The 14,571-nt window shown below is 44.4% G+C and overlaps 1 protein-coding gene across 1 annotated transcript in view; it reads right to left on the reverse strand.

Moving 5' to 3' along the window:
* The window catches only part of LOC135394257 (succinate dehydrogenase [ubiquinone] flavoprotein subunit, mitochondrial-like), a 21,439-nt gene extending 13,962 nt beyond the window's left edge, over positions 1 to 7,477 (reverse strand). The window contains exons 1-10 of the mRNA XM_064624923.1: positions 7,375 to 7,477; positions 5,391 to 5,450; positions 5,137 to 5,298; positions 4,969 to 5,024; positions 4,262 to 4,349; positions 3,987 to 4,151; positions 3,050 to 3,198; positions 2,792 to 2,949; positions 2,261 to 2,396; positions 1,105 to 1,300 (exon numbers count right to left, since the gene is read on the reverse strand). Of these exons, the coding sequence (XP_064480993.1) occupies positions 1,105 to 1,300; positions 2,261 to 2,396; positions 2,792 to 2,949; positions 3,050 to 3,198; positions 3,987 to 4,151; positions 4,262 to 4,349; positions 4,969 to 5,024; positions 5,137 to 5,298; positions 5,391 to 5,450; positions 7,375 to 7,434 (1,230 nt within the window). The 5' untranslated portion in view covers positions 7,435 to 7,477. The remainder of the gene's footprint in view (positions 1 to 1,104; positions 1,301 to 2,260; positions 2,397 to 2,791; positions 2,950 to 3,049; positions 3,199 to 3,986; positions 4,152 to 4,261; positions 4,350 to 4,968; positions 5,025 to 5,136; positions 5,299 to 5,390; positions 5,451 to 7,374) is intronic.
* Between the last annotated feature and the right edge of the window lie 7,094 nt (positions 7,478 to 14,571).

Genomic DNA, 14,571 nt, shown 5'->3' on the forward strand with positions numbered 1-14,571 from the left:
AGCGTTCTCACCACTTGCGTCATATAGTGACGTGTGTGGTGGCGCTCATCACGTGCCTATCGTGAAGGCGAAGGAGGGTTTTTCGCGCGCGGGAGGTTCGGGGAGCTATTGCAGGTGTCCCAATTTAGCTACGGTTGCACTAGTTGTGGGAAAACTGTTTTCGGCCGCGTAACATTCCATACTGACCAAAAACAGCAAAAAAGTTGTGGACCTCTAGACTGCTCCTTTAAGCGCGTGAACCATGTTAAGCATTTCCGAGTTTTGTTGCAACAGGCTTCTCATCTTTTCCATCTTCCTCGGCGACATCATAATCCTTCGCCGATGATGTTCAGCTTGTCTAACCCGGCTATGATTTCCACACCCATCAGTTCCGGTGCCACAACAACGGCATCGTCGGCCGATACAAAATCATTGAACATAATGTCCTTCACGTTCAAGTGTATATCCAAACGTTTAGTTGGAGTTGCTCCCGTTGGACATCCAATTCCATACTTCTCTGCGATGTTCTTTTCTGTCATGCCGCTGTCAACGTTCCGTAGAATATCCATTTTCGTGTCCAAGCATAAAAGCCTTCTATTTTCGAGACGTTGCTGCGTAGATCCGACGATAAACCACACGAAGTGCACGCAGGTGGACTTCCGGTGGACACGCAGAAAGGACATTACGGGAAACACACAAAAGCAAAGTGAAGGGCCCCAATGCAAGCGAGGGAGTGGCAATGCGCAGCCAATTGAGACTTCCCCAATTTATTGCCGTCACCCTCACCGCCTTCTCGCTAATCCCCTCAACAGCTTGAGGGGAGGGGATTGTCTGTCGCTTGTCACTAACATCGGAAGGGCAGCGGAATTTGGATGTCAAGCTGAGACACTTTGTATTAACCGGTAATTCCACCGACGGAGAGGAAACTTAGTTCACAATAAGAATAAAATTGCCATAGGAATAAAGCGCGACGATCCAAACTGAAACAGAACTTCGCGAATAACCGATAATTTGTAGTAAGCAAGTTTGCTGTAAAGAGGTTTGACTGTACTCAGAAAATGGCTTTCCAAAGCAAGTCAAACAGTGGCTATTTAAGAGAGATGTGCAGAAGGCCTTCTGATATACCTGGCCCCTGTAGTTGGTGGGAATGCCGCCCATATTGTAGTGAACAGTTGGCAATACAGGAATAGGCTCACGAGTAACATCTACTCCAGCAAAGATCATGGCGGTTTCAGAAATACCGGGTAGACGGGTTGCCAGTTGCTCAGGAGGAAGGTGATGCAGCTGCAGGTGCACGTAGTCCTTCTCAGGACCACATCCCCTAGTGCAAAACGGAAAGAGAAAAGGAAAAAAGTGTTATTCACTGCTGTTTCACGTTGACAACGTCATGCGTAAGGCCCCGGCTTTCCGCGATTCCGCGACATATCGCGGAATCTGGAATTCAATGCGGAATCGTTCGTTTGGAACAGAACTTCAAGGAATCCCTTATTTTTAGGGGTGTGCGGACATTAGAGTTCTCGAATTCCAATCAAATATCAGTCACTCGAAGTGTTTAATTCGCCAGTCGAATACCCAATATTCGGATTTCCGAGTATCCGACTATTCACCGAATACGAGCGACACCTCCCGAAAGTGGGCTTCACCTGAAGCTTCCCTGCATGATGTGAAGCCTGCTTTACGAAACTGCCCATGCTTCAGGATCAGCACAGACAGATTGTAGTTTAGCCTAAGATAACTTTAGCCCAAGTTTATTGTGCGTACTTCGCCTGAGGAAGGGGCGGCGTCCCACCCGTGTGCGGTTTAGCGGTGGTTGTAAGGGACTTTGATTTGATGTCTGAGAGTTTGCCTTTAAAGACTGTTAAATAATGCCTATAGCCAAGAAACAAAAAGGGTGTCCTGTAACTTCAAGGGTCATGTATTATAAGCTCCTTTATATAATCTTCCTTAAAGTTCCCTAAAGCTGTGTAGATGCTGAAAGATCAGTCAGCAGTTATATGTACAATGACTGCAGGTGACAGATCTTTGTCTTTGTCAGAGCAGAATGCAAGATATCATGTATGTAACGCTGAGCCACAACAGTGCTTTCCATCTTTAATTTTATTAAATATTTTTTGGTCCCACATTATCCATGAAAATAAAGTGTTTCCCATTTCAAGCAGCCGTTGACTGCTTGCCACGTAAAATCGCGGAATTTACAAGTCGATGCCGCAGAATTTTGAATTTGCCGCAGCGGAAAACCAGGGGCCTGAGTCATGCGCTTCCACCATGTAGAAGAACTCACCGTCCTTCACGCATCTCAATAGTCATGGCACGAGAAACGACATCTCGAGAGGCCAGATCTTTCGCTACGGGAGCGTATCGCTCCATAAATCGCTCACCCTCACTATTAATGAGGAAACCACCTTCGCCTCGGCAACCTACAGATGCAAAAATTTGTTCTTAGAAGATCATCACCTATGCAGCGGAGTATACAAAACAGAGCTTCCAAAGTTTTCTATTTCAGTATTGCAGTTATGTATGCATCTTGCACACTTGCAAAGTTCCAAACGACCATAACATGAAACTGTGGCCCTTTGGCAGTTATCAGTGATGCACATGTATTACACCACTGTTCTAGATAAATGAATCAATAAAATAAAATTGGCTACATCATTGGGCATTGTGCCAAACCCTTTTAACTGTGCCAGCTTTATAGGGCCATCGCCAGCAGTAAATTTTCAGTGAAACTCTTTTTGAAATGCTATTAAACTTGTACTGAAATTGTTTTAATGTTCTGTGAAAGCATTTCTTTTTTTTTCGGTTTGGCAAGTACCTTCTGTGATGAGGCAACCAGCTCCATAGATGCCAGTTGGATGGAACTGGATAAATTCCATGTCCTGCAGGGGAAGCCCCGCTCGCGTCACCATGGCGTTTCCATCACCTGTGCACGTGTGTGCAGAGGTGCAGGAGAAAAAGGATCGTCCATAGCCACTGTAAGATGAAGCAATTCACAACTCATTGCAGCGAAGAAAGTCATAAACATGCAAGTCATTGAAATACAACATAATGTTGTCGTCTAATAACAGCGCACCCAGTTGCAAGAACCGTGTTCTTGGCTCGGAAGCGGTGTATCGTTCCATCCTCCATGTTCAAGGCCACCACGCCACGGCACTCATTATTCTCCATTATCAAGTCCATTGCGAAGAATTCCACAAAAAAGTTGCAATCGAAACTCAGTGACTGCAACAAGAAGAAGAAGAAAAGAAGCAAATGTCAGGATAATACAAGTATTTAAGGTAAGTATTTAGAGATGGAAACATTTAAATAATCTATTTTACTAAAGAACAAGCTTTCGGACAGAGTCCTTCCTCCCACAGGTGCAATACATTGAACACTTGGTAGAGATATTTATACTAATGTGCATAAGAGAAAGGAAACAAAGAAAGTGGCAAGAAGGAAATACAAATTCTTGTTAGAGGGGACTGAGGCTACACTAAATATGCGATAATACATAAATGAGATATTTCAACAAAAGTAAGGCAGCATAAGCTGCAAAATTTTATATTACAAACTTCAGGTGTCATTTTACTCACTCTGGAAATGCTGTTTGGAGGAGCTGAGACATATATATCAGAACAACAGTTTTGTCAGTACATGCATGAGAAAAGTTTTCACACACTGATGCCAAGATGCCAAAGTGTGTTGAAACCTAACTGCCTCTGTCTCAACTATACCATTTATAGCACTGATCGAAAACTACTGTTTTAAGAGGGTTCTGCTTGCATAAGTGTACCTTTTTACAGCCTGTGCACAAGGAAGTGCCGACTGTTATTCACTATGACTGCAGAAGTGTGCAGGAAGTATGACACTTGAGTATGTGGACAGCCCTAACTTTCACAACCTAGGCATAATGCACGCCCACGTTCACAGTGAGTGTTCAAAGTGCTGTTATGTGGTGCTAACATCATCACACTTTCAACTAAGAAGCCCAGTTATTGTCCCTTCCATATGATGATGCTGATACTCACCTGTCCATAAAGTGTGTGCAGCAGTGAGTGGCCCGTACGGTCCGCTACGGCACAGCAGCGGTGAGCGATGCCGCCTTTGCCAAAATTATAAGATTGTCCACCAAACGCTCTCTGGTAAATCTTCCCATCTTGCGTTCGGCTGAATGGCATCCCATAGTTTTCCAACTGGTACCAAATACCAATAAATAAATCTGCATCCTTTGCATTATAATACGGCAGGCTTCCATTCTCTCTGCGAGTTTACAGCTCGATGCAAATAAAGGGAACTGCAATACCTCCCGAACAGCATAGGGAGCCTCCTTTGTCATGTAGTGGATAGCATCTTGGTCTCCTAGCCAGTCAGAGCCCTTCACTGTGTCATACCTGAGCAATAAGAAATGGAACAATAATGCAGTTAACACTACTCTCGGAAATGCTTGAACACTTCCCTAGCTGTTTTATTTATTTAGATACTATGTACTCGAAGGCACTAGTTCTCAATTTAGTGCCATGCAAGAAGTTTGAAAACAAAATGTAACTTGGGATGAGATGTCGTAACCCTTTTAGGCCATGTATTGCCATTTCCTGTGGTTAATATTCACTTCATGGACATGGGTGTCCAATGCATTGGGGTGATGCTGCCTACCACAAATAGCAAACGACACACAAAAGAAAATGATGCGACATTCTCCTGTCACTTTTCATTGCAGGCACAACTTCTGGGACATTCTGTCAATATACATTGCAACCTGTTTCTCTAAGAGGCTTTTCTGCTATACCACCTGTGGTCACAACCACAAAGAGTCCCAGGCCAGCCCCAACCAAGCAGCAAATAATTACTTCAGCATGGGTACTCTTCTAACTTTTGTGCTCTGCTATAATATTCAGATTACATGCTTTGTTTTCCTGCTTGTGATGTATATGATGTAACATTGCCATGACAACAGCCCTCACCCCCACCACCCTCCTCCTGCAATTAGCATGAAAGCAAGGAAGTACCTACATGTGCCACCTCCAATCATCCGCTTCGATGTTGCCAAGTGCTGCATTGATGCCCCCCTAAATAGATAGATAAAGAAAAGACAGCATCGAGTTTTTAACATACATAGAGACTTGAGAGAATGAAGCGAAAGTATTTTGTGAAACAATGACAGAAGCTACACGTAATTACCTGTGCAGCAACAGTGTGCGACCGTGTAGGAAACAACTTTGTTATACATGCTGTTTTGAAGCCAGCCTCAACCAAACCAGAGGCAGCCCTCAGGCCTGCTCCACCAGCTCCAACGACAACTGCATCGAATGTGTGGTCAACAACCTCGTAAGATCCTGCTAGCTAGAAAAAAAATCGGACAACAATAAAGTGAAGTTCTTTAAATCCTTCGAATGATGTTCATATGCCTCCTTGCAAGACAGAAAAGAAGTTACCTTCTGATCCTTGAGATGTGATGTATGGAATTTTCTGTTTCCTATAACTGCCCTGCGGACCTGCGCATACATAAAAAAAATTGCCGTTGCTCACATCATTCGAGAATAATTTGAGGAACACCAAAGCTTGGCGATATACCCATGGCACAGCCACTAGAAACACTATTTCCCACATTCAATAGTTATTTAGTTCATTTTGCAATTTCGCAGCATGCAAGTAACAATACAAGCAGATCAATTCCTCCGGGAGAGACGAAAAAGTACAAAACTTCTCACTAACAATGGACATAAGCAGAAGTGGAACGACTAATAACACGCAGAGACTTTTCAGCACTGCCATCATATTTTGAATGAAACTAAGAGAACTCCTTTTTTCTGGGTACTCAAAACCTTGCACTCAACCGAGGCAACAGAGAGCACTTTGCAATCACCAAACGTTACCCTTAAAGCAAGTAATTTGTGGGCCTTTCATAACAAGGACAATCTCAAATTGCAATATCTTACCCTATGAAATATGCAACCCCAGTTCATGTGAACTCTAGTGGTGAACAGAGAAGCTAACCTCGCATTGAACGCTGCATACCATGACACATTTTTAACTGGTCTATTTTCTTGTGTCATGCATCCAGCTGTGCTGTACTGAACATCATGTTTTTTCTTTCTTTCATACCTAAGGTTATTAAGTACAGTATATTAAATATTCCTGTTTCTCCAGCAGTACATAATCGAAATAAATAGTGGATGAATAAACACTCATGTGTGGATACTTTTGAATTGGCTTCAGATCTTTCGAAAGGCCTTACTTACAGCACTACAGAATGTTCCAATTTGTCTAACATACCCCCCCCCCACCCCCAATTTGTCTAAATCTGGTAATTCTAAACTTGATAGTCATTGATAGCCTCGTTAATATGGACAACTCAAAATGTAGACGATTTTTATGGACAATCTATTTCAGCGCATTTATGTCTCGTTAATATGGAAACTCACTTTTCGGACAATGGACAGTACTGTGGTGCTTGTGTCATCCATGTTATTTTGTGTGTGCTTTTATCGCTTTTAATAGAAACCCATGGAGCCCTGTATTTCTGTCTCGTTATTAAGGGCGGCAATCAGATTAATCAGACGGCATTTTTTAAAAACAATGGTGAGATTTTGTCTACTTTGAGTTAAGCATGTGAACTGCTTCCCTTCCTCAATAAATTTCTTTTGTTTTCCTCTAATACTTGAGAGTATTGACTTGTGGACAGTTTTTGTCGTGTGCAAAATTAACCATAATTACATAATCACCCTGTATACACTAGCAATATGTTTCATGTTTGTGCTTGTTCAAGCTAAACTTCGGACACATGATAAAAACCTATAATTGACGTGAACATAAAAACTGTTCAAGTTTAGAGCACAGGGTACGACAAAATCTTTAAAGAAATCAAAATGCCATTGGATCTCTACAAAAAGCGGCGACGTATTTGACTCGATATATTAGCATACGTCCCTATGCGACACACCTGGCGAAGCACATTGAGAAGAGATGCGTTTCAGTCTTTGATATTTCATTTGTTGAACGGAACAGATTCTGGCTTACTAAGAGAGTACTTGTTTGTGTGTTCATGTGCCACGGAATTTTACTGAAAAGTAGGTGTGTTATAGCCGCACCTTGACGGAATAAAGGGTCACACTTGGTCACACTGCATCGTCAACAAACAGCACGGAACTGCGTCATGTGGATCCCTCTTTCGCGATCTATTTGAAAGCGCAGTTACAGGTTAAAGTAATTGTTGAATAAAAAAACAGCGTGACCTTCATTCACTTTGCACAGTTCGCAAAATCTTGGAATCAAAACTACAGAACTGTTAGAATGAACTCTCTGCGAGTGTGCCTCTATAGATCCTACATCTCATTTCCACAGCGCGCTCAAAGCACTTCGGGTAAAGGCCACGAAAAGACAAGTGAAAATAAACATGCGAAGCAAAAATTTGCTTACATGTGTGCTTTGAAATACCGGCTTCTTTAGCCATTGATATGCCCTACAGAAGGTCGCCATCGTTTCTGGCTATCCCCTGGTTGCCCTAGGCAAAGCAGGCCAACTCAGAAACGAAACGAGAACCGGATTCAGTTATGCAAAATTGGCGCTAGCAACGAATCGAATTTGCCAGCTGAAAAAAGCATATTGAAGCCGACAGAAATATGGGATGTTGCTATATTGTGGGAAAAAAAGCAAAAAGAAAAGAAAAGAAAAAAGCAAATATCGCAAAGAGAGAGAGAGAGGGGAAAAAGAAAAAAACAGATTAGAAAGTGAACGACCGAGTGTGCACGAACGAAGTGTGTGCAGTACACAGCACTCAGCCGCGTAGAACTTGGCGGATGGGTATAAATTCAGCTCAATGCAGTCAATTTTTTTCTTTTTTTCAACGAACAAGTTGCAGCCTGTGGTTCAGCAGAGGTTATTTGTGCGACTTTAGCTAAAAACCAACGAAACAAATTTTGCATACGACTTAATTTTTATGCACACGCACCATAAAGCAACTCGGCATTGCATGCGAATGAGCAATACAAGCACGTATGGGCCGTATGGGATATGAGCACTGGGCACAAAACAAACCTTGTTTATAGAAACGGAAATTCGAGGAAGATATTTTTAAAAAATGAAGAGAGATAAAATCGAAGCAAAAAAAGAAAAATACAAACTCTAAGGGGAAAAAAACTGTGCTCATGAGTGCAAGCAAACGAGGAGATGGGGTATAGCTCTAGTTTGGGGAAGAGCAAGGTCAGCCTGCTGGACTGCACTGCACTTGCTCCTATACGCTCGGCCACTACGCTGCGAAATCAACTTGATACATAGACATACGTACCATTCACTTTTCCTGAGTATGCAGACCTCACCTCCTTTTCTTGAAGTACATCACTCCCCCCCCCCCCCCCCCATTCACTTCACGAAAGGTACCACGCGTCACTACTTTTTATGGCCAAAATATGGACGCAGGATACTCTGCACATTTAGCAGTTTCAATTTTTAATCATTTTGGTTTGTTCATATATGCACAGAGATTTTCCAAGCTCCTTCCCCACCCCATCTCGTCAAATTTCCTGTAGTTTCTTCATGGCAGTTGCTAGATGACAAAGTGTATTCACCCCCGTCCTCTGGAATTTTGACACACCCAGAAGGTGAAAATCCTACACAAATCCATACATGAGCAACGGTCAATTGATTGGGGGGGGGGGCAGCCAGCAGGGAGGGGGTGGAACCAACACCCTCCGATTCCCGGTCAGGGATGCTACCAGCTGATTACAGAGGTCCAGCCAAATTGATTCAGGATTGCTAATTGACTCTAACTTTCAGGACACAGAGGCGCAAATATTTTCTTCCTGAAATGTGTCGCAGGAACGTGACGCAGATGTCCTAAAAATATCTCCACTGTGCCTCATTCACACAAAATTGGCTTCATAAACCACACGAGGAAACGTTAAAAGCGAAGCCGAAACAGTCTAACGTTTCTAGCATCCTTTTACGCCAAAGCAGCGAGCGATTAGCATGGGGAACAATTTCACCACGCTATTGGGACTATAGAAGAAAAGGTACCACAGTAAATGGCACCCGTCAATGCTTGCAGACTACTGCTGGAGATTGACGAGATCCAATATTATTGCCACGAATCATCACCGCGAAACTTCCAGGGCAGGCACGAAACGGTACATCTCATCCCGGCGCATGCTGAAGAAGAAGCAATTAAGAAGCTTCCAGACACATCGCCTGCTCTCTGGCAAACGCACGTGCTGTTTCTAGACTTTTCGGCGCGACGCTTAAATGCTTGTGCGCTACAAGGTGGAGCATTCATTCTTTGGACTCAGTTGTGTTCAGAGAGCTATCACTCTTGTGTTTTGCTACCAAGTAGTCTAATAAACCGTTCGCTGTTTATTCGACGACTCGCCGACCCATTTCGCTTCGTGACATTTCTGGGGAGATGCAGGCGGGTAGTCATACAAGTGCGGGACATCCAGTACGTCGTGAGCTTTGCCGTCTTGCCGAACTGCCCACGGGATGTAATACTCGGAATGGACTTTCTAGTCGAAAACGAAGCAATCATCGACTTCACAAATGGAGCTATCTCTTTGAAAACGCCGGAAACAGCAGAAGACAAGTGGTGGGCACGAATAACCCCGGAGAAACGCGCAAACACGGACGTAACCGCCGTGACGACTCAGCACGTCAACCTGCCTCCCTTGTCGTCAGTCCTTGTGACCGCTACGTGCGAGAGAGCACCGACTGGCTGTTTGTTGGCTGAAGGCAACACGCAACTTCTCCTTGAACGAGGAATTGGGATAGCAAGAGGAATTGTGTCCGTAAGAAACGGAATATTCGAACTCCTGGTCACAAATTTTCGCCCGGAGCCACAACACCTGGCGAACGGCACGAAGATAGCCGTCATCGTAGACCAATACTCCACCACGGATGTTTGCCTGATGGACACTGCTCGCATCGCGGTCACCACGGAACACGAGGCCTGAGCGAGAAGCTACGGAAGCGGTACTTCGGTCCCTACAAAGTACTTCGACGCATTGGAGACTTGGATTACGTACCTGAGGGCAGCGTTCCCTCTCGACGACCCCCGAGGACTGAAATAGTTCACGTCGTTCGACTCAAGCCGTACTACAGCAGGTAGCGCTGAAGACTGGCTGAAAGGAAACAACACAAAAAAAAAAAAAAAAAGAAGGAGAAGAAACGGCATCGAGACGATGCCCCGTCTACGGAGGGGGCAATGCCACGAATCATCATCGCGAAACTTCCAGGGCAGGCACGAAACGGTACATCTCATCCCGGCGCATGCTGAAGAAGAAGCAAGAAGCTTCCAGACACATATCGCCTGCTCTCTGGCAAACGCACGTGCTGTTTCTAGACTTTTCGGCGCGACGCTTAAATGCTTGTGCGCTACAAGCTGGAGCATTCATTCTTTGGACTCAGTTGTGTTCAGACAGCTATTACTCTTGTGTTTTGCTACCAAGTAGTCTAATAAACTGTTCGCTGTTTATTCGGCGACTCGCCGACCCATTTCGCTTCGTGACATTATAATAGCCAAGAAGAGAAAAACTGCAGTGAATGATGACAAAGACTTGCACAGTAATCTTCAATAGTGCTTTACACATTTTATAGTAATAGTTGCTGCTGTAAATTTGGAAGTATACTTAACAGTAGAATTATGGCAGCTGAAGAAAAGGCACCAAGACTGGGATTCTGGGGGCAGAGGTTCGAACGTAGACGGAGACGTGGTTTTCGCGATGCTACGTCCACTGGGTCGTTCCATTCACCATGGCCCTGAGTTGGCCCGTGTTCCAGAGACGGCGCTGCTCGATCTGTGAACCTAGGGACGCGCGTTCCTTGGGACCACGAAAATGGTCGGCGATAAGCACTGTGTCTGAGCGATGATCGCGTTTGTCTGTTTGTTTGTTTGTTTTTGCTTTTAATGAACGTTTTATGATGGCTTGTTTTTGCTTTTAATAAACGCTTCATGATCGGCGTCTCTGAGCGATGCCCGCGTTTGTTTGTTTGTTTTTGCTTTTAATAAACGCTTCATGATCGGCGTCTCAGAGCGATGCCTGCTTTGTTTCTTTGTTTTTGCTTTTAATGAACGTTTTATGATGGCTTGTTTTTGCTTTTAATAAACGCTTCATGATCGGCGTCTCTGAGCGATGCCCGCGTTTGTTTGTTTGTTTTTGCTTTTAATAAACGCTTCATGATCGGCGTCTCAGAACGATGCCCGCGTTTGTTTGTTTGTTTTGCTTTTAATGAACGTTTTATGATGGCTTGTTTTTGCTTTTAATAAACACTTCATGATCGGCGTCCTTGGGCGATGCCCGCGTTTGTTTGTTTGTTTTTGCTTTTAATAAACGCTTCATGATCGGCGTCTCAGAACGATGCCCGCGTTTGTTTCTTTGTTTTTGCTTTTAATGAACGTTTTATGATGGCTTGTTTTTGCTTTTAATAAACGCTTCATGATCGGCGTCCTTGGGCGATGCCCGCGTTTGTTTGTTTGTTTTTGCTTTTAATGAACGTTTTATGATGGCTTGTTTTTGCTTTTAATAAACGCTTCATGATCGGCGTCCTTGGGCGATGCCCGCGTTTGTTTGCTTTATTAAACATATGGAACACGCGTTGTTAGAATGATCTTGATAAGACGTCCGCGGAATCGTTGCGCCCGTGTTTGGTTGATAGTAGTTTATTAAAAACAAAAACAAGCCATCATAAAACGTTCATTAAAAGCAAAAACAAGCAAGCAAACGCGGGCATCGCTCAGAGACCCCGATCATGAAGCGTTTATTAAAAGCAAAAACAAGCCATCATAAAACGTTCATTAAAAGCAAAAACAAACAAACAAACGCAGGCATCGCTCAGAGACGCCGATCATGAAGCGTTTATTAAAAGCAAAAACAAGCCATCATAAAACGTTCATTAAAAGCAAAAACAAACAAACAAAGGCAGGCATCGCTCAGAGACGCCGATCATGAAGCGTTTATTAAAAGCAAAAACAAGCCATCATAAAACGTTCATTAAAAGCAAAAACAAACAAACAAACAAACGCGATCATCGCTCAGACACAGTACTTATCGCCGACCATTTTCGTGGTCCCAAGGAACGCGCGTCCCTAGGTTCACAGATCGAGCAGCGCCATCTCTGGAACACGGGCCAACTCAGGGCCATGGTGAATGGAACGACCCAGTGGACGTAGCATCGCGAAAAGCACGTCTCCGTCTACGTTCGAACCTCTGCCCCCAGATTGCAATGAAAGTCGACTCCGCCCACGCGTTCTCTCATTGGCGCGCTCCAGGTGGGCGGGGCGCGCGAGGGAGAGGGAAAATCCTAGGCCAGATCTCTAGAGAATAGTCATCCCCAGCGTTGCCAATTTAGCGGATTTCCCGCCAGATCTGGCGGATTCGACTTGCATCTAGCGGGGGAAAAAATTGTTTAGCGGCTAGCGGAATTTCTGACGGGGCCCTGGCTGAATTTAGGGGATTCTAGCGGATTCAGACTTTCGCCGCATTTTGGCTGAAAAGTACGAAAAATCTCTAGATTCCCTAGAGTATGCTAATTACCGAACCGAAACCAGTCACTTGAAATTTTGCTATCTGACGGCAGTTTGCGTTCAAGAAGCTCACTTTCGATTCGTCGCTCTCTTCTCTTCTCTGCAAGAACCTCTTTGACCTTTTTGGAGAACACACCCCACTAATGCCCCGGTCAGAGAACAATGTTTAAGGCCTGACACTTTAGTAGTTAGGGCCGTGATCTCGCGCCATACGGAAAGAAGGGACTTTGCTCTGTCCTTAGGGCACGAAATTAGGGCCAGCTACTAAGGCCTTACATGCTGCGGTCACCCAGCACAGCATTGTTTACAATTGGATATGATGACATATGACCAGAAATTTTGCACCAGAACACGAATTAAAGTAATGCGTAAGGACATCTCGCTCCCTCTTGTAGTAGCCCACAAAGTCTACCCATTGGGAGGTGGAGTTGCGTCCATGGCTTCCTTTCTCGCTTTCACTAGCGTCTGTTGCAGTGTGAACTCTTCTATTCTACTAAAATGCCGAAAATGAGTTACAAGCAAAAATTTCGCAAGGAATGGCTCCGGGACTCTTTACTAAGTGCACGGCTACGGTGCAGAACGGCGGCAGATTGGACAGAAACGGTGGAGTGCCGATTCTGTGGCTGTGTGCTCAGTACTCAAACCTGAAGGTGCATAGAGAGAGCGCAAAGCACAGGAAAGCATCCGGACATTTCACGTCCGGTCAACAGACAGTTCGCATCGCCCCGAGAAGAGTCGATCCAGCACATGAGACTGAAGGTAGGACAGTGCTTTTTATTGCTGAACCCAGTTCAGTGCTGACCGCCGATCATCTCGGGGAACATTACAAGAAGTCTTTCTCGGACAGTACTGTAGCAAAGCAATATAAGATGCATCTGTCCAACTGTTCAGCTATGGGAGAACATGCTTTTTCCGCACTTCAATGAGGATCTTCATCGCAATGGGCAGTGTACCGCCATAACGGCGGAGAATGACCCACCACATCATCATCCCATATGTGTGTGTGTGTGTTCATCGCACCTTCAGCTAGCTGAACTTGGTAAAGAACAAGTTGCGCAATAAAATGAAGCCGGACATGGTCGAAGCCGCTGGCAATCCGCTCAGGCTTGAGACGGCACTGGAAGAGCTGTTTCGAGTACCACTTCCCCTCCTGAAGTTCTCAGGAACATCGGAAAGAAGAAATGAACGAGAATGCGAAGCAAGCTCCTGAACACCATGAATACAGGTGCAATATACATCAATCTCAACATATTCAATCACTTTTCAGCGTTTAGCGTATTTTAGCGGGTTCTTCGCGAAAGTTAGCGGATTCTGGCGGAATCGGTTGGCTATTTTGGCGGATCGCTCGTCTGGAATGTTGGCAACACTCCCCGGCAGTCATGCGCGGATTAACGCACTGCGTTCTCACTTTAGCGGGCACGTAGGCGAAGGCTCTTGAAAATGCCAATGTAATTTGTTTTCAGTGAAATGGTGCAATCTTGCTTTCTAATTTTCACGCGTTTTACCGGCCGCCAGGAGAATTGCGATCATTATATGCGAGCAAGCGCTTTCGCGGCGATCGTTACATCGATGTTTTGTTTACATGTAGTTCAATGGGAGAGCTGACGGGAACCAACAATTCGATCGCAATATCGGAGTTATAGTTCTATCGAAGATAGACGTAATAAACGGGCTCGACTGCATCCACAATTCAAATGGAAGAAAAATCTGCAAGACCATAGAAACCGAGTGCATTGAATTCAGCACATCAAAATTATAAAGAAATGGTGCATGTCATTTCTGAGGCAAAACAAATTTCAAAAACTTGTGTTACATACCGCTCATTACATCATGCGGGATACTTTTTCTCATCAGCACCAAGCCTCACTTGGGATTACAAGGACACTCACTCACCCTCTACACATCCCCCACTCACACTCATATTCAGAGAGGCAAACACAATCGAGACAGGCAGGTACCTTTCTCAAGTAATGCAGTAGGTCTAGAGGCAAATAAAGCACTAAGGGTTCTTAACGATTTTAAATAATGTAACAACCAACCCAATTTATCAAGTTACTTCAGAAAACTAAGTTGCATATTTCTACTAATGCGCAACGATCTCCATT

This window comes from Ornithodoros turicata, chromosome 5, assembly GCF_037126465.1.
Source record: "Ornithodoros turicata isolate Travis chromosome 5, ASM3712646v1, whole genome shotgun sequence".
Lineage (NCBI taxonomy): Eukaryota > Metazoa > Arthropoda > Arachnida > Ixodida > Argasidae > Ornithodoros > Ornithodoros turicata.